At 45.7% G+C, this 20,308-nt stretch overlaps 4 protein-coding genes and 1 long non-coding RNA gene across 6 annotated transcripts; 2 read left to right on the top strand and 3 right to left on the bottom strand.

The window, feature by feature from the left end:
* Positions 1-77: 77 nt before the first annotated feature.
* On the bottom strand, positions 78-2,078 carry LOC9643237 (tubulin alpha chain). Its single transcript, XM_024689985.1, has 4 exons — positions 1,833-2,078; positions 1,373-1,607; positions 944-1,314; positions 78-881 (listed from the first exon to the last, which is right to left on the bottom strand). Exons 1-4 carry the CDS (start codon positions 1,923-1,925, stop codon positions 228-230), a joined length of 1,353 nt encoding a protein of 450 aa, XP_024545753.1. The 5' UTR covers positions 1,926-2,078; the 3' UTR covers positions 78-227.
* Positions 2,079-2,845: 767 nt separating this feature from the next.
* LOC112340976 (dolichyl-diphosphooligosaccharide--protein glycosyltransferase subunit 4A-like) lies at positions 2,846-3,262 on the bottom strand. Its single transcript, XM_024660295.1, has 2 exons — positions 3,181-3,262; positions 2,846-3,069 (listed from the first exon to the last, which is right to left on the bottom strand). Exon 2 carries the CDS (start codon positions 3,067-3,069, stop codon positions 2,953-2,955), a length of 117 nt encoding a protein of 38 aa, XP_024516063.1. The 5' UTR covers positions 3,181-3,262; the 3' UTR covers positions 2,846-2,952.
* Positions 3,222-5,914, bottom strand: LOC112341184. The gene is made up of 6 exons (XM_024660903.1): positions 5,802-5,914; positions 5,468-5,736; positions 5,220-5,389; positions 4,597-5,124; positions 4,303-4,419; positions 3,222-3,395 (listed from the first exon to the last, which is right to left on the bottom strand). The coding sequence occupies exons 3-6, from the start codon at positions 5,262-5,264 to the stop codon at positions 3,222-3,224; spliced, it is 864 nt and encodes a 287-aa protein (XP_024516671.1). The 5' UTR covers positions 5,265-5,389; positions 5,468-5,736; positions 5,802-5,914.
* Positions 5,493-7,096, top strand: LOC9661354 (caffeic acid 3-O-methyltransferase). The gene is made up of 3 exons (XM_002962980.2): positions 5,493-6,303; positions 6,447-6,511; positions 6,611-7,096. Exons 1-3 carry the CDS (start codon positions 5,493-5,495, stop codon positions 6,917-6,919), a joined length of 1,185 nt encoding a protein of 394 aa, XP_002963026.1. The 3' UTR covers positions 6,920-7,096.
* Positions 7,097-18,418: 11,322 nt separating this feature from the next.
* Positions 18,419-18,887, top strand: LOC112341762. 2 transcript variants are annotated; one of them, XR_002990662.1, is made up of 2 exons: positions 18,419-18,544; positions 18,594-18,887. It is a non-coding gene; the product is annotated as an uncharacterized LOC112341762 (long non-coding RNA). The 2 variants fall into 2 exon arrangements; XR_002990663.1 differs by having other exon boundaries at positions 18,590-18,887.
* Positions 18,888-20,308: the final 1,421 nt, after the last annotated feature.

Genomic DNA, 20,308 nt, shown 5'->3' with positions numbered 1-20,308 from the left:
TTCAACCCGGCTATATTCTCCTGTACGAACGGTAAGAACGCGACATACCGTACACCATTGTCTAATGTTCTTGGAAGTCAAACGATGCTCTATCAAATTCCAAGAGAATAGATCATAGAATTGCAAACTTCTACTGTGAAACCACTCGTGAGAAAAGAGCGTAGAACCAAACCACTTTAGTAAGAACACTTGAAACGAAGAACTTCAAGAACTCCATAGCTAGCTTTTTAGTACTCGTCGTTCTCTTCGTCCTCTCCATCCGCGGACTCGGCCCCGACTTCCTCGTAATCCTTCTCGAGCGCTGCCAGATCTTCGCGGGCCTCGGAGAATTCCCCTTCCTCCATGCCTTCGCCCACATACCAGTGGACGAACGCCCTCTTGGCGTACATGAGGTCAAACTTGTGGTCGATCCGGGAGAACACCTCGGCGACGCTGGTGGAGTTTGAGATCATGCACACCGCGCGCTGGACCTTGGCAAGATCTCCGCCTGGAACCACCGTCGGGGGCTGATAGTTGATGCCGCATTTGAATCCGGTCGGGCACCAGTCCACGAACTGGATCGTCCGCTTGGTCTTGATGGTAGCCACGGCCGCGTTCACGTCCTTTGGAACCACGTCGCCGCGGTACATGAGACAGCAGGCCATGTACTTTCCGTGTCGGGGGTCGCACTTTGCCATCATGGACGCTGGCTCGAAGGCGGTGTTGGTGATCTCGGCCACCGAGAGCTGCTCGTGGTACGCCTTCTCGGCGGAGATGACCGGCGCGTAGGACGAGAGCATGAAGTGGATCCTCGGGTATGGCACCAAGTTGGTCTGGAACTCGGTCACGTCGACGTTGAGTGCACCATCGAAACGGAGCGAGGCAGTCAAGGACGAGATGACCTGTGCGGAAAGAAAACTGAAGTAAGAAAGCTGCCAACACTTAAGAGAAAAGAAACACTTGCCTGTGAGACGAGCCTGTTAAGATTGGTGTAAGTCGGGCGCTCGATGTCAAGGGACCTCCGGCAAATATCGTAGATTGCCTCGTTATCCAGCAGCACAGCAACGTCGGTGTGCTCCAGGAGAGAGTGCGTCGAGAGGACGCTGTTGTAAGGCTCGACAACGGAGGTGGACACCTGAGGCGATGGATAAACGGTGAATCCGAGCTTGGACTTCTTCCCATAGTCGACAGAAAGTCGCTCCAGGAGGAGGGAGCCAAGCCCAGAACCCGTGCCACCGCCGACGGCATGGAACACCAGGAATCCTTGGAGCCCAGTGCAGTTGTCAGCCAGCTTTCGGATGCGATCAAGGCAAAGGTCGACAATCTCCTTTCCAACTACACCAAGAAAAAAAAACTTAGCCATCGTTTGCGAAAAAAAAGAGCTTCATCTTACTTGTGTAGTGACCGCGAGCAAAGTTATTCGCAGCGTCTTCCTTTCCGCTGATGAGCTGCTCAGGGTGGAAGAGCTGGCGGTAAGTTCCAGTGCGGACCTCATCAATCACGGTAGGCTCAAGATCGAGGAAAACAGCGCGAGGGACGTGCTTTCCAGCTCCAGTCTCGCTGAAAAAGGTGTTGAAGGCATCGTCGCCCCCACCAACAGTCTTGTCGCTCGGCATTGTTCCATCCGGCTGAGTAAGAAAACAAATCGATTATTACGGCACTAGATCAAGAAACAACACCAAGAAATCTCGCCAAAACACTCAAGCAGCGCAAGATCCGACATCTAAGACGCATTTGAGTAAAACCCCCAAAAACTCGCTAAGATCTAGCAATCAACACCCAAAATCTCCGATCTAGGCATCAAGAACGCAAGATCCAAGCAGATCTACCCAATGTAGCTCTTAGAAACATACCTGGATGCCGTGCTCGAGGCAGTAGAGCTCCCAGCAGGCATTTCCGACCTGGATTCCGGCCTGACCGATGTGGATCGAAATGCACTCCCTCATCTTCGCAGGAACGATGTAGCGGCCGCGCTAGCTCACAGATCGGGCGCCGAAACACCAAGAACTCCCTCGAGGAAGGGCGTTTGCAAAGACGCCGCCAAGAGGGGAGAAGAACCGACAGAGAAGCGGGAATGGCAAGATAGGGCTTTATTTCAACGGCACAGATGTTATGGCCGTTTCACGATCTGTAACGTGGAGGCATCGCAGCCGCTCGACGTGGACGGCTGTCCCAGCACGCTATCTTTAGGTCTTTGCCGTGGTTTCAAAACTCCCGCCAAAAAATACTTCGTCGCCGCCAAAACCTTACGAATATTCTCGTGCCAGGGAATATTCCAGAGCTATTGAAGAAATCACATGAGAGAAGCGCGCCTTTTTGCAGGGAGCAAGTGCTTGAATTGCAATTGCAAGTGCCATGGCAGCGCATTTGCATAGAAGAGGAGGTTGGGACCAATTCCTCCATCCTTCGTAAATTTTAAATTTTTTTTTCAGTTTCTTTGGTTTGTGTTTTTGTGCAGCATGTGGCAATTTAGAGCAATGTTTCGGTTGCGCCAGGATATTTAAAAAAAAGAAACAAACCAGAAAAAACATGTGGACAAATGTAGCTATAAAAGTCCTGTAACTCCAAATCTGTGTGTGAGAGAGGTTTTTCATTTTTTTTATGATTATGATGCCTCAAATGATTTGGAGGGGGTGGAAGACAAAGGCCAACAACAACCAGAAAAAAGGAGGAGAAAAAAGAATGATTTTGTTGCATTCATGGGTATGCCCAGCCACCATTTGCAGAATTTGCACAATAGCAGTTGAATCGCACCTTTCCTTTCCACAACACCCACCAGCAGAAACCCCACAACTTGTTGGTGATGTTCCCCTGCACTTGTTACAAAAGCTGCAGCACCCCTCTGACTTGCTGAACAGCCTCCAGAAAAACAAGGAAAAATCAGGGAAGATCAGTTGACCCCATCCCCTCTCTTTATTAAAAAAACAGGAGCAGCAGCATCACCTTTGCTGAATTCAACTGGATTTCAACTACCTATGTGGTAATCTCATACTTGGGGTCTGCCACTACATAGTGATATGCCACCACCAGCACAAAAATGCATATTCCCAGGAAGTTTGCAAAGAAGCCCAGATCCTGATCATCAATCATCTGCAAAACAAAGCCCAAATTTTTTTTTACCGCTGCTAGATGTAGATCCAGAATCTCGTGGCGCCCAGATGCAGAGTGGGCTCTCTCTAGCAAAAACGACGGGCATCATACCTTTCCGGATGGACCAAACCCCGCCCCTTGCGAATAAAGCCCTAGGCAGCTGCGAGCGAATTAGGGCTCCTCATGTGCTGTTTCTGACCGTCCACGTGGATGGTCCCGATCTCCCGAGCAAGGCAATTGAAGAACGCATGTACAATCTCTTGGTCTTTTGCGCTTTCTTGTTTGTTTTCGCTGCTTCCGAGACAAGCAATGTTTATGGGCGCTGGCTGAGAATCCAGGTATCGTGGTTTGTGAACAGTGTCGGATCCGAAAGTTTTTTCTCGCCAAATATCTGAAGACCAACTTTGTTTTCGCTCCTCGTCTGTTGCTTTTGTAAGCCTTCTGTCGCGGAGGCCTTAATTCCATGTGATCCTGTCGTGTCGTTGCCAAGATGTTCTCCCCGAGAAATCAGACAGAGTGTGCTCCAATTGAATGCACCTGGTTGCAGCACCGTATCGTTTTTTGGACATCGGATGGGTGTTTGGCCTACACAAGTCTAATCCCAAAATGGGGTATACTAGACCAGACGTAGCCTTTACACAAGCAAAGCACGCGAAATGGACCATGCCCATGGAAGATCTTTCTGTTTTTTGTTTCTCGAGAATTGATAATGTTATCCGGTTCATATGGTTTTCCGATGCAAGTTACAGCGGCGGGAATGTTTCTTTCTTGTTCTTGCTTATAGAATATGACTCTTCCTTATTTATTAATTGGGAACCAGATGCTCTCAGTCAAACGTTCAGTCTCATTTCGTGTTCTCCAACTTTACAAAAGACATATTAATATATATAATTATTGATTTGCGCGGATATTGGGAAATAAGAAAATATAAAGAAAGGAAAAGAGAATGTTTAGTCCGACTTACGTGGTTTTGCACCTCGCGGCCTCTGACAAGATTGGCAGCATGTACGAACAACTCAGAAGACAGTAATGTGTTCCTCCGTAAAAAAAGCAAAAAAGGAAAGAAAAAAAAAAAAGGAAAGCTAGAAAAAAAAGATTACAAATTTAGAACAGCTTGCAAAGTTCGAGTCTGACACGAATGTATACGCACTATATCGAACTGAGGAGAAGACGAAAGAAGAAGAAGAAGAAGAAGAAGAAGAAGAAAAAGCAAAATATGACGAGTCTAAAAACTGTCTCTCGTCCCCCATGCCAGGCCACATGAGAGCTGTAAATTGTGCTCACATCGCCAGCACCCCCTTCACTCCCGGGTAGCAATCGCTCGCCAAAGCGATTGAAACCTCCCCGCGTCTACAGATATGGGAGGAGGAACCAAATGCAAATTGCCCGATGGTGACAACCAAATCATTCCGCAAATCCATATCATATTATATGATATCAACCAGCTCGCCCTATGGTGTCTGCAAATCCATATCATATTATATGATATCAACCAGCTCGCCCTATGGTTAAGCGGTCTCTTCACACCATACTTCCCACGGGTTTAGCGTTAAATTCGCAACACAATCCGACCGACACCCCCGGCCATATTGGCCCCCCCAGTTTGAGCAAGTCAATACATTCGGGCATTGCCAAGATCATGAAAGGTGGTGGTTGAGAGATGGAAGCATGTCCCCCTCCACAGTTAATATTTCTAGTTTTTTTCCATCCTTCCATTCTTTTCCGTCGGGACTTGTAGGGCTTACGCACGTCCCAAAGCCCTCCTGTTCTGTATATAAGAAGACCCTGAGGAAGTACATACACAGTGCCATTCCAAAAATACACAGTGCTACTACTACTACTACTACCACCACCACTACTACAAAGGGAGGGTGCGAGAGAGCGAGAGAAGCGAAGCGAAGCGAGCGAGAAAAGTAGCTCACCTTTTGTTCGCTCGTCAATCTTCTCGCCGGCACTGCTGCTGCTTGCTTGGGCCCAAATCTCTCCTCTTTGTCTTTGTTTTGTCTTCCTCGGTGGCGTTTGCTTTGCATCATTGCGCGAAACACCAGCCGGAATCTACAGTTCAACGAAAACCAAGTCAAGCACAATCTTTCTTCTCGAAACACGGCACTGGCTGTGCTAGCAAGCAAGCCTAGTGGCCATTCGTTTACCTGTCTCGCATTCCTTGTTCGTGCTTCGTTGCGCATTCGTTCCATCTTGTCGGGCGGCTCCAAAGCATCTCTCTCAGCTCGTAAATTCTTTGTTTTTCCACTTCTCGCTCGTGTGGTTTGTCCTGAAGCAGCTTAAAAAGCCATCACTCTGTTTCGGAGGAATCGCTTCCCTGCAGTCGCGCAATCAGTAAGGCCGAGAGAACAAAAAAAAGAAAAAAAGAATAGAAAAAAAGCTTGCAAATACTTACCGAGAGAGAAAGAGAGCGATCGAAGATGCTTGAGATTGAGCAGAGCGTTGCTGACGAACACATCCGCAGTCACAACCACTTTGAGGTGCTCCAGTGCATAGATCGCGCCAACGGTACCGGGAGGAAGGAGAAGGTGCTGTCAGACGACAGAGAGCGTCTCAATTTCCTGGAGCTCATGTCGCTCAGCACTGTCCCAATGGCTTTAAAGGCCATAACTCTCCTGGACGTGCCTCAGATCATGGCTGACGCGGAGCAAGGCACCATGCTGTCTGCACGACAGATCTCCAAGCGAGTCAGCTCCAACAAGAACAAGAAGAGCGTTAACGTCAATCACCTGGACCGCATCCTCCGCTTCCTGGCCAGCTGCGACATCTTCGAGGCCAAGAAGGTGGACGACGAGTCGGGCGAGCCGGAGCAAGTCTACGGCCTCACCCCGATTTGCAAGTACTTGCTGCGGAACGCTGGCGGGGCTTCACTGTCGACGTTGCTGCTGGTGAGGCACGACAAGCAGCTGTTCCAGTCGCTGCATCACCTCCACGATGCCGTGCTCGGGGACGATGTCCCGTTTGCAAAGGCTCACGACCGCAACCTGTTTGAGTTCCTGGAAGCCAACCCCCAGGAGAGCAACCTCTTCAACACTGCCATGTCCGACATGTCGGAGATCTACATGGAAGCCATCGTGAACAATTACCACGGCTTCAAGGATACCAAGACGCTGGTGGATGTCGGGGGTGGCACTGGATCCAGCCTCGCAATGATACTCACCAAGTATCCCCACATTCACGGGATTAACTTCGACCTTCCTCACGTTGTTGCTGGTGCTCCGGAGTACGATGGTCAGTACTAGTCTTTCCCTTCTTCTGCTTTCTTCCTGTTTGCTTTCCTGTTTGTTTTCCTGTTGCCTTCGTGTGCCTTGCTCGCTTTGGCTTTGAGAAGTATATCACGTTGCTGATGGCTCTTATCTTTCAATCCTCTTCAGGAATGAAGCACGTTGGAGGAAATATGTTCGAGCAAATCCCAGGCGGAGACGGGATGTACTTAAAGGTAACTCGACAAGACCTGCATAAAAGCTTTTGCATTATCTATCCAAGTCCGTCAGTTGATAAAGAGTGTCTAACTTGCCTGGTGCTTTTAATGCCGCAGCACATAATGCACAACTGGAGCGACGATTCCTGCATCAAAGTGTTGAACAACTGCTACAAGTCGCTCAAGAACGGAGGCAAGATCATAATGGTGGAGTTCCTCGCACCTGACCCGGGGGATCACAGCCAGCGAGCTCGGGTGGCTCTAAGTTACGACTTGGTCATGATGGCGCATTTCCTTGGCAAGGAAAGATCTGAACGCGAGTTCCGAGATCTGTTAAGAGCAGCAGGATTTTCGCAGATCCGGATCGCTCTCAGGGTCGACTGCGTCGCTGTTGTAGAGGCCCACAAGAACCCGTACGCTCGATAGTAGAGCTCAGATCCCCTGATGTTTCCATTCCACCCGATAAGAGACACATAACGTACCTCCTCCCGTTGTAAAGAAAAAAACAAAGAAGAAGACGAGAAATAGCAGCTCCTAGGGCCTGCATCTCCTTCGCCATCTCCTTTCCTATAAAATCGAATGGGGAAAACATTTCAAAGTCAATATCCAGTGTCACCACACCCGAAAATTCCAAACTCACATCAATTCTCAAGCATACCTCTCTGCTTGTTTTGTTGTCTCGTAGCTTGCTCCATTATAGCTCCCCGACTATATACATAATGAAAGGAAGCAGCTCTGGATAATTTTCACGTGAGCTCGATAGATACTTCACAACGGACCCCCGCTTCGCTCCACGCGCCGTCCGCTGTCGAGAATGGGATACCATACAGTTCGTTTTCGCTCGCGAATCTATGCAACTCAAGGGCCCGGCTCGCCACCACAAGGCACTGTTATTGGTGACCAAGGCGGGCTGCCCACGTGAGAACGGTGGCCCATGTTTCCGAGAGCTTTGATCTATAACTGGTCAACTGGATCACATCTTCCTTTATTGTCCCTGGCTCGTAGCAGTATCAGCAAACAAGAAAAAATCGACCAGTTAGAAGCTTGGAACTGACTAGAAACCACAGTTAAGTACGGAGAAGAAAGACGTCCCACTGACCTGTGCGCCACACGGTTTTGGAGATTTACTCGGTTGACTTGATCAGCATCGGCCGACTTGAAAGAAGGATTCAACGTATCAGATCGCATCGAATCATATAAGCCGCCGAGTTATCTGCTCTCAACCAGATTTCCAGATTCTTCGCGAAGCTGAGTAAGCTTTGGAGTGGTCCACAACGGCCCCGTAAGTCGCAAGTTTGTAGCCCCGGTTTGAGCGGTTTAGATACGCGGGTTGACATCTGATAGCTCCATACAAGTCAAAAACGCTGCTTGGCGGTGCGCGTTGCCAGATCTCGTGGAAGTTTGATCGATCCTGGAAGGACCAGGTACGCTGCCTTGTGGAAAAAGAAACAGCGAGCGATCAGTCGGGAGAAGTTCATGAAAGCAGTAGCGTTAAAACTTATAAGGACTTCGAAAGAAGTTCAAGAGCACCTCGTTCCGGCTCGATGATTCTAGAAAAGTAGCAAAGGAATTTAGTTAGCCAGACAAATGAACTACAAAGCAAACGAAAAACAAGCATGGAAAGAAAAGCTGCCAAGTCTGTGTGATCTCGAGGAGGTCGGATGCCTCGAGGCACAGAAAGATCGAATGCTTAGAAGGAGCTCATCAATCTTAAAGCCAGGCTAAAGTACCAAACCAAAAGGCATTTCTTAGGACAAGAAAAACGGTGTTTTAAGATCAGTTAGCCAGACAAATACACTGCGTTGAAAGAATAGAAGGATTGTCCAGGAGCTTTTCTTGGAGCAGAGCTCCAAGAACACAAACTGATCAGGTCAGGGAGCTACGAACAATCTCACAATGCCTGCTAGATCGATTGAGGGAGCGAGAGAGATTCGAGGCGCTTACCAAGATCCACGCGAGCGGCGACGCGCGCTCCCCGCCCTCCCGAAACCCTAGAATGAATGAACAAGGTTGTGAGGATTCAAAAACAAAACTATCTCCATGGGACTTTCAGCAAACGGTTCACAATTGCTTACATCTGCACCGTCGCCACGAATTGTACGGCTCAGATGTGAGCTTGCCAAAAAAATCGTACGGACGCACGGCAAAAGAGGATTTTATGCTATAGATAAACATTTCGGTTCCTCGGTATAGGTTTTCTTGAAAGCTAGAAGTTGCCAATAAGATAGTCGACAGGAAGATTAATCCTTTTATATGTTTTTACAGTGGCTGGATTGTGGAGTGTTGCCATCAGCTTCAATGCCACTGGATTTATGTGAGTTTCATCCGCGAGGCTCGCATGGTATCGATTTCTCAGCAATGAAGCTGAAAAACCCATGCATGAAGTTAATGAAGAGATGCGAAGAATATATACCAGAGATACTTTCTTTTCCTAGAACAAGCTGTATTTTCCTGGAATTTTTTTTTCAGGGTGTTTTGCCACTACTCCCAGGACATCGCATTGAGGTCACGAAAAAAAGGTTTCACTTTCACTTGTTTTGTTTTCTTCTCGTCTGTAGTTTATTTTATTTCAGTGACTCAAATCCAGCTTGCGAGAGACATGGCCAAAATCCGTGAATATCGTTCAGGGAGTTATTTGCGTTAAGTCACAAACCAGCGGTTGATGTCGCCACGGTTGTAGAAGGACCAAAAAACAGCGTTTTTCTACTGACATGGGGTACATAGAATGTTTACATTCTAAAAGACTGCTAGCTGCGTTTCAGGATTTGTCGCAGATGTCGACATTAAATCCGAAAGGTATCGATGTATTTCGATTTTACATAAGTGGTCTTCAAGAAAGAGCTAAAATAACATGTGAACTCCACTCTTGTTGCAGAGCTTGATACGTATCTTACGCTTCTGGCGGTACAACGGTGTTTTCACCTACGGTCCAGCGCCTGGAGCACCTTACTACGGCAAGCTCGATGGCATGAAAGTCGAGTGTGACAGCGAGAGAAGGAAACGCGCTGCGACCAGCTACTCGGGACCGGTATCCTCGTCGCTGAGAAGCGACTGGAGAGTGATGGAGGGAGCATTCGTGATGTTTAAAGTTCCTTGGGCTAGTGAAGGCTTCTCCGAGTCCAAGGTACACACTCTAAGATCTCGTTGTCTTTTCATAGCGGTTTGCAGACGAATTTCTATCCAGGACTGCAAGCTCATCGCCCTGCTTACAAGCATACAGCAAGGGAAGTATCTCACGTATGTCAAAGTAAGTCGCTCAAAAAGCTTACAGGAAGAGCGTAAAACTTTTCATGCATAGGTGAAAGCGCTCCCGGTGGAAGACTGTTCCAAGTAGGATACATCGATGTCAGTGGCGGGGTTGTGACGAGGATTTGATAGCTGGGAGCAGTGTTACGATGCAAATGTCTCAATTCCAGGCATCTCTCTATAAGATTCAACGTGAGTTTTTTTTTTTTCGCTTTCATTTATTTTTCGTACTAGCTGAAAATGCTGTTGTGGGGATACATACGATCAGTGTTCAGCTTTCCAGGTATTTCTGGTTCTGTTTATTCGCGTAACACGCTGCGATTTTTTTATAATGTACCTCTTACGAGCGGCGGAGCATTCATGTCCAGGTGCTAAGCTTGTGGCGGAATGTACACGAGTGAAGCCTTGCACGTCCCTTCCTTATAGGTCTCTGTCTATTTTGGATAGAAACTGATTTCCTTCTTTTGTTAAGTGTAGTTCTTCCATTCCATCTGAAGACCCTCTAAAGTTACATGAGTACCGGCTGCTTGGAAAGCCCTTGATGGAGCTTATGAGCACGAAAGAGTCGCTTCAGAATGCCATGGTCCTTGTAATGAGGATCGACAAAGACATCGCAATCTCGAGGTAGTGGAAACTTTATTTTTCTGGTTACTGAATTCGTTCGCGATGTGCAGGCCACAAAGTTTGCTCGCCTTATAATAGATCACTTCGATTTATTGCCGATCTGTTAAGTGAAGCATTTATAGTTTGCCCTTCCGAGCAAACTACGTAAGTTGCGCAGCTCCTGCTCGGTCTTTCAGCTCCTCGGGGGTGTTGAAATGACGGCCATGGGATCAGCACCGACATTCATGGATTCACAGAGAAGGGGTGCTGTGGAGGCAATCAGCGCAAGAGGACTGTGAGATGCCGATCATGTAAGTAGATCTTCTTGCTGAGTGTGATTTCCTTTTCCTGGACTTTTCTGTGTTTTTCTTTAGGGAGGCCGGAGAGATCGATCGTTTTCATCAATGAAGACTAACTCCCAGCAGCTCGCATTGAGGTCACAAACGAAGGTGTTTTCTCGTGACATAAAACTTTCTCTGTTTCACCAGCTTCATGCGAGAGAGATGGCCAACTCAGTGAATACCACGCAGTATGATGGAGCTCCACTCCTTTTGCAGAGGAAATTACACATGGCTTACGCCTAACTGGTATCCTCGTCAACTGGAGAGTGATGGAGGGAGCATCCGTGATGGTTTTGCTGCAAAACGTTCCTTGGGGTAACCCCAAGTCCAAGGTCACACTTAAGATTTCGCATTCTCTTACGTCCATAGCAGTTTGCAGATGGTCTTCTGGATCTCATTGTTCTCTGGGACTCAAGTTCATTGGCCTGCTTACGAGCATACAGTGGTGGAATGCAAGTATCTCACGTATCTCTCACTCGAAGCTTTGTTTGATCTTTGATGCATTTATAGGTGCAAGTGTTCCCAGTGGAAGAGTGTTCCAAGCAGGATACATCGACGTTGATGGTGACGTAATCGATCACGGAGGAACTGTCAACGTGAGTTCTTTCTTATCGTTTTCAATTTTTTTGTTTGTAGCTGCAAATGCTACAGCAACCAGGCATATTTTTGGTTCTTTTTTCTTTCGAGAATTTGTTGTTTAACGTACTTTTGACGAGCAGCGACTGAAAGTTTGCAGCATTCGTGTCCAGGTCCTGAGCTTGTGGCCGAATATACACAGCTGGCCAGTGCCAGAGAAGCCTTGGGTCCTTTATACAGGTCTTTGTCTCTTCTCGATAGAACTTACCTTCTTTTGTACATGCGTATTTTCATTCCATCTAAAGACCTGGAATCACACTTTCCATTCCTCAAGAGTGCCTGGAAAGCACTTTGACAGAGTTTTTGAAGCTGAAAGATACGAGAGTCACTTGACATGCCATTGTCCTTGTAAAGGCGCTGGGTAGTGGCAACTTTGATCCCCTGCCAATGATGATTCCCCACCATTGTGTTGCTCGCCAACAAAGTTGGCTATCTAAAGGTCTGCTTCATTCTCAATGTCCCAGTCTTTTGTGCTATTTCAGGTAAAGGATTTCAAAAAGCTGTGACATTCGCTCGACATTCACTGGAAAAGTTCTTGTCACCCAAAAACGTGAGGTAGCTTTTGTATAGTGTAGCATCTTTGTGATTCTTTCTAGTGCTAGGACCCAACTATAACAATGAAAATATGATTTATTAAAAATCTTTGAATTTCACTATAAGACAAAATATAACATTTTGATCAAAACCCATTACAAACAATGTCCTCTCAACTCTGAAGGATATTTTCAAAATACTTTTGCAGCTGCTACTACTACCTTATCACCCTTGCCAACATTCTTTGCCTCACCCACCACATCATCCTCAGTATGCACTACTTTGCACACCACCAATTTCAACCACATTATCATCATAAAAAAAGCTTTAAACAATAATTTCTTAAATATTACTTATTTACATTAGACCACTTGCACTTAACATCATTTTCAATTTCACCTTTAACTGCACAAATAACTCAATATACGTGACCACCATGAGAAACAAAACGAACCAGAAATACCTGGAAAGCTGACACTATATCGTACGCATGCCCGTTCAGGACTCCTGGCTGAATCAACAGTTTCAGCAAGTGCGAACAAAAGAAACCAAAAAGAAAGAGAAAACTTACTTTGATAGTTCCATAATGCTTGGTTGATTCAGCCTTCCCATTGCAATGAGAGTTCCTGGCATCTAAAGCACAAAGGAAGAATGAGAAGACCAAAAAGAAACAACAAAGAGAAAGGGGAGCATAGTCGATCACCTCGCAGCCTGGAATGGAGACATTTGCATCGTACCACTGTCCACCCATGACGGTCTCGATGCTATCAGCTATAAAATCCCGCGACTGCAAGCTAAAGCAAGCTAAATGAGGAACAATATCCTATCCCTCCAATCTGTTTTTACGAAGGCACCTTCATGATTCCGGAGGAAAAGCTTTATTTTCTGGATTATGAGAGTAAGACCTGGAGCAGCATTCCAACTCAGAATCTTTCACATGTTTTTATGTTCACACCATCTTTGGTGCCTCCATGATGCTATAAATCAAAGTGGCACTGTTACGGGCTCTGAAGCGAGTTCAGCTACAGATTCTACAGCTGCTGATCTCGTTCCGCAAGAACATGCCTGAACTTTGCTGCCACTGTCCGTGAGAGTTATGCTACACAGATACTTTTTTTCGTTCTTGATTCATCCGTTTGCGTTCCTTTTGCTCCACTTCATTCTGCAGTATACGGACCTGTGTCCAATAAAAAAATGTCAAAAGCTTTGAAAAGAAATCTCCCAGCTTGTAACATTCGCTGCAACCTCTCAGCCTCTTCATTGAGATTCTGGACGTACCAGAACAACTCGGGCATTCAGTATTTTATTTGTAGTTGGGTTGATATGTTGACGAATGTACATTCAAAGATCATGCTTCTAGTAAACTTCTGAAACTATTGCCCATATTAGAAACTTGTCTGATTTAAATCTTACAGTAATCCTTTATAAATGTAATATGAAAACGTGAAGAACAGAACCACAGGATCCCCATTTGCAACAATTGCTTCTTGAGGTGTGTGTTCCAGTGGTTTTTAATCTCGTTGTCAGTTCGTCCAGGAATGTGCGATGCGATCACGGACAACCTGAAAGTGAAACACGCAAGAACTTAGAGAACGCAGAATTTAGAGGTAAAACTCTACAAACTGTTACCGGTTTCACAGGATTGAATGCAGCTAGATGTTGAGAAGCTCTTCTTGGGCTGTGATCCCGCCTCGTTTTATATCCGGCCGGAGATAGTTTGTGCAAACTATACTTTCAGCAAACGGTTCACAATTGCTTACATCTGCACCGTCGCCACGAATTGTACGGCTCAGATGTGAGCTTGCCAAAAAAATCGTACGGACGCACGGCAAAAGAGGATTTTATGCTATAGATAAACATTTCGGTTCCTCGGTATAGGTTTTCTTGAAAGCTAGAAGTTGCCAATAAGATAGTCGACAGGAAGATTAATCCTTTTATATGTTTTTACAGTGGCTGGATTGTGGAGTGTTGCCATCAGCTTCAATGCCACTGGATTTATGTGAGTTTCATCCGCGAGGCTCGCATGGTATCGATTTCTCAGCAATGAAGCTGAAAAACCCATGCATGAAGTTAATGAAGAGATGCGAAGAATATATACCAGAGATACTTTAGATTAGGGCGAAACTTTTTATAGAATGGAGTCGTAGATCTTTTCCTAGAACAAGCTGTATTTTCCTGGAATTTTTTTTTCAGGGTGTTTTGCCACTACTCCCAGGACATCGCATTGAGGTCACGAAAAAAAGGTTTCACTTTCACTTGTTTTGTTTTCTTCTCGTCTGTAGTTTATTTTATTTCAGTGACTCAAATCCAGCTTGCGAGAGACATGGCCAAAATCCGTGAATATCGTTCAGGGAGTTATTTGCGTTAAGTCACAAACCAGCGGTTGATGTCGCCACGGTTGTAGAAGGACCAAAAAACAGCGTTTTTCTACTGACATGGGGTACATAGAATGTTTACATTCTAAAAGACTGCTAGCTGCGTTTCAGGATTTGTCGCAGATGTCGACATTAAATCCGAAAGGTATCGATGTATTTCGATTTTACATAAGTGGTCTTCAAGAAAGAGCTAAAATAACATGTGAACTCCACTCTTGTTGCAGAGCTTGATACGTATCTTACGCTTCTGGCGGTACAACGGTGTTTTCACCTACGGTCCAGCGCCTGGAGCACCTTACTACGGCAAGCTCGATGGCATGAAAGTCGAGTGTGACAGCGAGAGAAGGAAACGCGCTGCGACCAGCTACTCGGGACCGGTATCCTCGTCGCTGAGAAGCGACTGGAGAGTGATGGAGGGAGCATTCGTGATGTTTAAAGTTCCTTGGGCTAGTGAAGGCTTCTCCGAGTCCAAGGTACACACTCTAAGATCTCGTTGTCTTTTCATAGCGGTTTGCAGACGAATTTCTATCCAGGACTGCAAGCTCATCGCCCTGCTTACAAGCATACAGCAAGGGAAGTATCTCACGTATGTCAAAGTAAGTCGCTCAAAAAGCTTACAGGAAGAGCGTAAAACTTTTCATGCATAGGTGAAAGCGCTCCCGGTGGAAGACTGTTCCAAGTAGGATACATCGATGTCAGTGGCGGGGTTGTGACGAGGATTTGATAGCTGGGAGCAGTGTTACGATGCAAATGTCTCAATTCCAGGCATCTCTCTATAAGATTCAACGTGAGTTTTTTTTTTTTCGCTTTCATTTATTTTTCGTACTAGCTGAAAATGCTGTTGTGGGGATACATACGATCAGTGTTCAGCTTTCCAGGTATTTCTGGTTCTGTTTATTCGCGTAACACGCTGCGATTTTTTTATAATGTACCTCTTACGAGCGGCGGAGCATTCATGTCCAGGTGCTAAGCTTGTGGCGGAATGTACACGAGTGAAGCCTTGCACGTCCCTTCCTTATAGGTCTCTGTCTATTTTGGATAGAAACTGATTTCCTTCTTTTGTTAAGTGTAGTTCTTCCATTCCATCTGAAGACCCTCTAAAGTTACATGAGTACCGGCTGCTTGGAAAGCCCTTGATGGAGCTTATGAGCACGAAAGAGTCGCTTCAGAATGCCATGGTCCTTGTAATGAGGATCGACAAAGACATCGCAATCTCGAGGTAGTGGAAACTTTATTTTTCTGGTTACTGAATTCGTTCGCGATGTGCAGGCCACAAAGTTTGCTCGCCTTATAATAGATCACTTCGATTTATTGCCGATCTGTTAAGTGAAGCATTTATAGTTTGCCCTTCCGAGCAAACTACGTAAGTTGCGCAGCTCCTGCTCGGTCTTTCAGCTCCTCGGGGGTGTTGAAATGACGGCCATGGGATCAGCACCGACATTCATGGATTCACAGAGAAGGGGTGCTGTGGAGGCAATCAGCGCAAGAGGACTGTGAGATGCCGATCATGTAAGTAGATCTTCTTGCTGAGTGTGATTTCCTTTTCCTGGACTTTTCTGTGTTTTTCTTTAGGGAGGCCGGAGAGATCGATCGTTTTCATCAATGAAGACTAACTCCCAGCAGCTCGCATTGAGGTCACAAACGAAGGTGTTTTCTCGTGACATAAAACTTTCTCTGTTTCACCAGCTTCATGCGAGAGAGATGGCCAACTCAGTGAATACCACGCAGTATGATGGAGCTCCACTCCTTTTGCAGAGGAAATTACACATGGCTTACGCCTAACTGGTATCCTCGTCAACTGGAGAGTGATGGAGGGAGCATCCGTGATGGTTTTGCTGCAAAACGTTCCTTGGGGTAACCCCAAGTCCAAGGTCACACTTAAGATTTCGCATTCTCTTACGTCCATAGCAGTTTGCAGATGGTCTTCTGGATCTCATTGTTCTCTGGGACTCAAGTTCATTGGCCTGCTTACGAGCATACAGTGGTGGAATGCAAGTATCTCACGTATCTCTCACTCGAAGCTTTGTTTGATCTTTGATGCATTTATAGGTGCAAGTGTTCCCAGTGGAAGAGTGTTCCAAGCAGGATACATCGACGTTGATGGTGACGTAATCGATCACGGAGGAACTGTCAACGTGAGTTCTTTCTTATCGTTTTCAATTTTTTTGTTTGTAGCTGCAAATGCTACAGCAACCAGGCATATTTTTGGTTCTTTTTTCTTTCGAGAATTTGTTGTTTAACGTACTTTTGACGAGCAGCGACTGAAAGTTTGCAGCATTCGTGTCCAGGTCCTGAGCTTGTGGCCGAATATACACAGCTGGCCAGTGCCAGAGAAGCCTTGGGTCCTTTATACAGGTCTTTGTCTCTTCTCGATAGAACTTACCTTCTTTTGTACATGCGTATTTTCATTCCATCTAAAGACCTGGAATCACACTTTCCATTCCTCAAGAGTGCCTGGAAAGCACTTTGACAGAGTTTTTGAAGCTGAAAGATACGAGAGTCACTTGACATGCCATTGTCCTTGTAAAGGCGCTGGGTAGTGGCAACTTTGATCCCCTGCCAATGATGATTCCCCACCATTGTGTTGCTCGCCAACAAAGTTGGCTATCTAAAGGTCTGCTTCATTCTCAATGTCCCAGTCTTTTGTGCTATTTCAGGTAAAGGATTTCAAAAAGCTGTGACATTCGCTCGACATTCACTGGAAAAGTTCTTGTCACCCAAAAACGTGAGGTAGCTTTTGTATAGTGTAGCATCTTTGTGATTCTTTCTAGTGCTAGGACCCAACTATAACAATGAAAATATGATTTATTAAAAATCTTTGAATTTCACTATAAGACAAAATATAACATTTTGATCAAAACCCATTACAAACAATGTCCTCTCAACTCTGAAGGATATTTTCAAAATACTTTTGCAGCTGCTACTACTACCTTATCACCCTTGCCAACATTCTTTGCCTCACCCACCACATCATCCTCAGTATGCACTACTTTGCACACCACCAATTTCAACCACATTATCATCATAAAAAAAGCTTTAAACAATAATTTCTTAAATATTACTTATTTACATTAGACCACTTGCACTTAACATCATTTTCAATTTCACCTTTAACTGCACAAATAACTCAATATACGTGACCACCATGAGAAACAAAACGAACCAGAAATACCTGGAAAGCTGACACTATATCGTACGCATGCCCGTTCAGGACTCCTGGCTGAATCAACAGTTTCAGCAAGTGCGAACAAAAGAAACCAAAAAGAAAGAGAAAACTTACTTTGATAGTTCCATAATGCTTGGTTGATTCAGCCTTCCCATTGCAATGAGAGTTCCTGGCATCTAAAGCACAAAGGAAGAATGAGAAGACCAAAAAGAAACAACAAAGAGAAAGGGGAGCATAGTCGATCACCTCGCAGCCTGGAATGGAGACATTTGCATCGTACCACTGTCCACCCATGACGGTCTCGATGCTATCAGCTATAAAATCCCGCGACTGCAAGCTAAAGCAAGCTAAATGAGGAACAATATCCTATCCCTCCAATCTGTTTTTACGAAGGCACCTTCATGATTCCGGAGGAAAAGCTTTATTTTCTGGATTATGAGAGTAAGACCTGGAGCAGCATTCCAACTCAGAATCTTTCACATGTTTTTATGTTCACACCATCTTTGGTGCCTCCATGATGCTATAAATCAAAGTGGCACTGTTACGGGCTCTGAAGCGAGTTCAGCTACAGATTCTACAGCTGCTGATCTCGTTCCGCAAGAACATGCCTGAACTTTGCTGCCACTGTCCGTGAGAGTTATGCTACACAGATACTTTTTTTCGTTCTTGATTCATCCGTTTGCGTTCCTTTTGCTCCACTTCATTCTGCAGTATACGGACCTGTGTCCAATAAAAAAATGTCAAAAGCTTTGAAAAGAAATCTCCCAGCTTGTAACATTCGCTGCAACCTCTCAGCCTCTTCATTGAGATTCTGGACGTACCAGAACAACTCGGGCATTCAGTATTTTATTTGTAGTTGGGTTGATATGTTGACGAATGTACATTCAAAGATCATGCTTCTAGTAAACTTCTGAAACTATTGCCCATATTAGAAACTTGTCTGATTTAAATCTTACAGTAATCCTTTATAAATGTAATATGAAAACGTGAAGAACAGAACCACAGGATCCCCATTTGCAACAATTGCTTCTTGAGGTGTGTGTTCCAGTGGTTTTTAATCTCGTTGTCAGTTCGTCCAGGAATGTGCGATGCGATCACGGACAACCTGAAAGTGAAACACGCAAGAACTTAGAGAACGCAGAATTTAGAGGTAAAACTCTACAAACTGTTACCGGTTTCACAGGATTGAATGCAGCTAGATGTTGAGAAGCTCTTCTTGGGCTGTGATCCCGCCTCGTTTTATATCCGGCCGGAGATAGTTTGTCCATCGCAGCCTGCACCGCAACGATTGAGTCCTGCTCGCAAGATCTAGGAGAAACAAGATGTGAGAAATCGATTCACCCGGTTTCTCCGGTAGCGATTCTCGTGACCGTGTTTCCGAATGTAAGCGAGTGAGTCCCTCTTTGCTCCGGCGAGGAGGCCTCCCCATTGCAAAGCAAGGAGAAGTAAAGAGAGAGTTCTATAGACATTGTGATTGTCTATTTATTTGTATACATTCCAGTGGAAGAAGCCTGGAGTGTGAGGTAGATTGCTAGACTTCTCCCTTTTGTCAAAAGGTTTCTTTTGGATTCATCGCTTTAGAGTTATAGATCGTCGCGGCTTTCATAAGATTTTCTCTTTTAGACGCGTTCCAGAAGACCACGTTGTAGTGGTGGAATAAAGCGGGCGTAAGCCCAGGCGAGGCTCACCCGGCTAGAAGTGGTCAAGCCTGTCACCTCTGTGTCGATCCACAGTCGAATCGATCGCTCCGGTCCACTCCAAGATCCACCCTCTGGCCCCCCTTTATCCCCCCAATATCCTGCCTGGCAAGAAGCGCCGGCTGATCCGTCAGTGCTTACATGTCTTGCCTCACTTTGCAGTACGACAACGTCATGGCTGCCGTATATTTCTTAGTCAATACAGTTGCCAGCCATACAGTACCCAAGTACGAAGGACGTGCTAGAGAGATTGGACTCTTCGCCACCTTTTTCTTTTGAAAGAAAGTAGGAACAAAGAATTACCTGGACGTATTTATCGTAATTAATCATAAACCTACAGGGTCCAAAACCCTAAATCCTGGTGAGAAAATTCGATTTATTGCCGATCTATTAAGTGAAGCATTGATAGTTTGTCCTTCCGAGCAAACTACGTAAGCTGCACAGCTCCTGCTCGGTCTTTCAGCTCCTCGGGGGTGTTGAAATGACGGCCATGGGATCAGCACCGACATTCATGGATTCACAGAGAAGGGGTGCTGTGGAGGCAATCAGCGCAAGAGGACTGTGAGATGCCGATCATGTAAGTAGATCTTCTTGCTGAGTGTGATTTCCTTTTCCTGGACTTTTCTTTGTTTTTCTTTAGGGAGGCCGGAGAGATCGATCGTTTTCATCAATGAAGACTAACTCCCAGCAGCTCGCATTGAGATCACAAAAGAAGGTGTTTTCTCGTGACATAAAACTTTCTCTGTTTCACCAGCTTCATGCGAGAGAGATGGCCAACTCAGTGAATATCACGCAGTATGATGGAGCTTTTCGCGTTTTTGTCGAGGTGTGTTTTAGCTTCAAGATAGAGCCACTCCTTTTGCAGAGGCAATTACGCATGGCTTACGCCTAACTGGTATCCTCGTCAACTGGAGAGTGATGGAGGGCAAAACGTTCCTTGGGGTAACCCCGAGTCCAAGGTCACACTTAAGATTTCGCATTCTCTTACGTCCATAGCAGTTTGCAGATGGTCTTCTGGATCTCATTGTTCTCTGGGACTCAAGTTCATTGGCCTGCTTACGAGCATACAGCGGTGGAATGCAAGTATCTCACGTATGTCTCATTCGAAGCTTTGTTTGATCTTTGATGCATATATAGGTGCAAGCGTTCCCGGTGGAAGAGTGTTCCAAGGAGGATACATCGACGTTGATGGTGAGGTAATCGATCACGGAGGAACT

Source organism: Selaginella moellendorffii, unplaced genomic scaffold (assembly GCF_000143415.4).
Source record: "Selaginella moellendorffii unplaced genomic scaffold, v1.0 SELMOscaffold_2, whole genome shotgun sequence".
Taxonomy (NCBI): domain Eukaryota; kingdom Viridiplantae; phylum Streptophyta; class Lycopodiopsida; order Selaginellales; family Selaginellaceae; genus Selaginella; species Selaginella moellendorffii.
This window is presented reverse-complemented; position numbering and strand designations above follow the sequence as displayed.

Bases quoted from the DNA above. Each gene is read 5' to 3' on its own strand.
- LOC9643237 (XM_024689985.1), bottom strand. From the start codon at position 1,925: ATGAGGGAGTGCATTTCGATCCACATCGGTCAGGCCGGAATCCAGGTC. The intron at 1,608-1,832 runs GTATGTTTCTAA...TTTCTTACTCAG, and splicing joins GCCTCGAGCACGGCATCCAG to CCGGATGGAACAATGCCGAG. The intron at 1,315-1,372 runs GTAAGATGAAGC...TTCTTGGTGTAG, and splicing joins TGCTCGCGGTCACTACACAA to TTGGAAAGGAGATTGTCGAC.
- LOC112340976 (XM_024660295.1), bottom strand. From the start codon at position 3,069: ATGATTGATGATCAGGATCTGGGCTTCTTTGCAAACTTCCTGGGAATA.
- LOC112341184 (XM_024660903.1), bottom strand. From the start codon at position 5,264: ATGGAACGAATGCGCAACGAAGCACGAACAAGGAATGCGAGACAG. The intron at 4,420-4,596 runs GTGTGAAGAGAC...CCATATCTGTAG, and splicing joins CTAAACCCGTGGGAAGTATG to ACGCGGGGAGGTTTCAATCG. The intron at 3,396-4,302 runs GTTTTTAGACTC...CTGGATTCTCAG, and splicing joins GGCATGGGGGACGAGAGACA to CCAGCGCCCATAAACATTGC.
- LOC9661354 (XM_002962980.2), top strand. From the start codon at position 5,493: ATGCTTGAGATTGAGCAGAGCGTTGCTGACGAACACATCCGCAGTCAC. The intron at 6,304-6,446 runs GTCAGTACTAGT...AATCCTCTTCAG, and splicing joins TGGTGCTCCGGAGTACGATG to GAATGAAGCACGTTGGAGGA. The intron at 6,512-6,610 runs GTAACTCGACAA...TTAATGCCGCAG, and splicing joins GAGACGGGATGTACTTAAAG to CACATAATGCACAACTGGAG.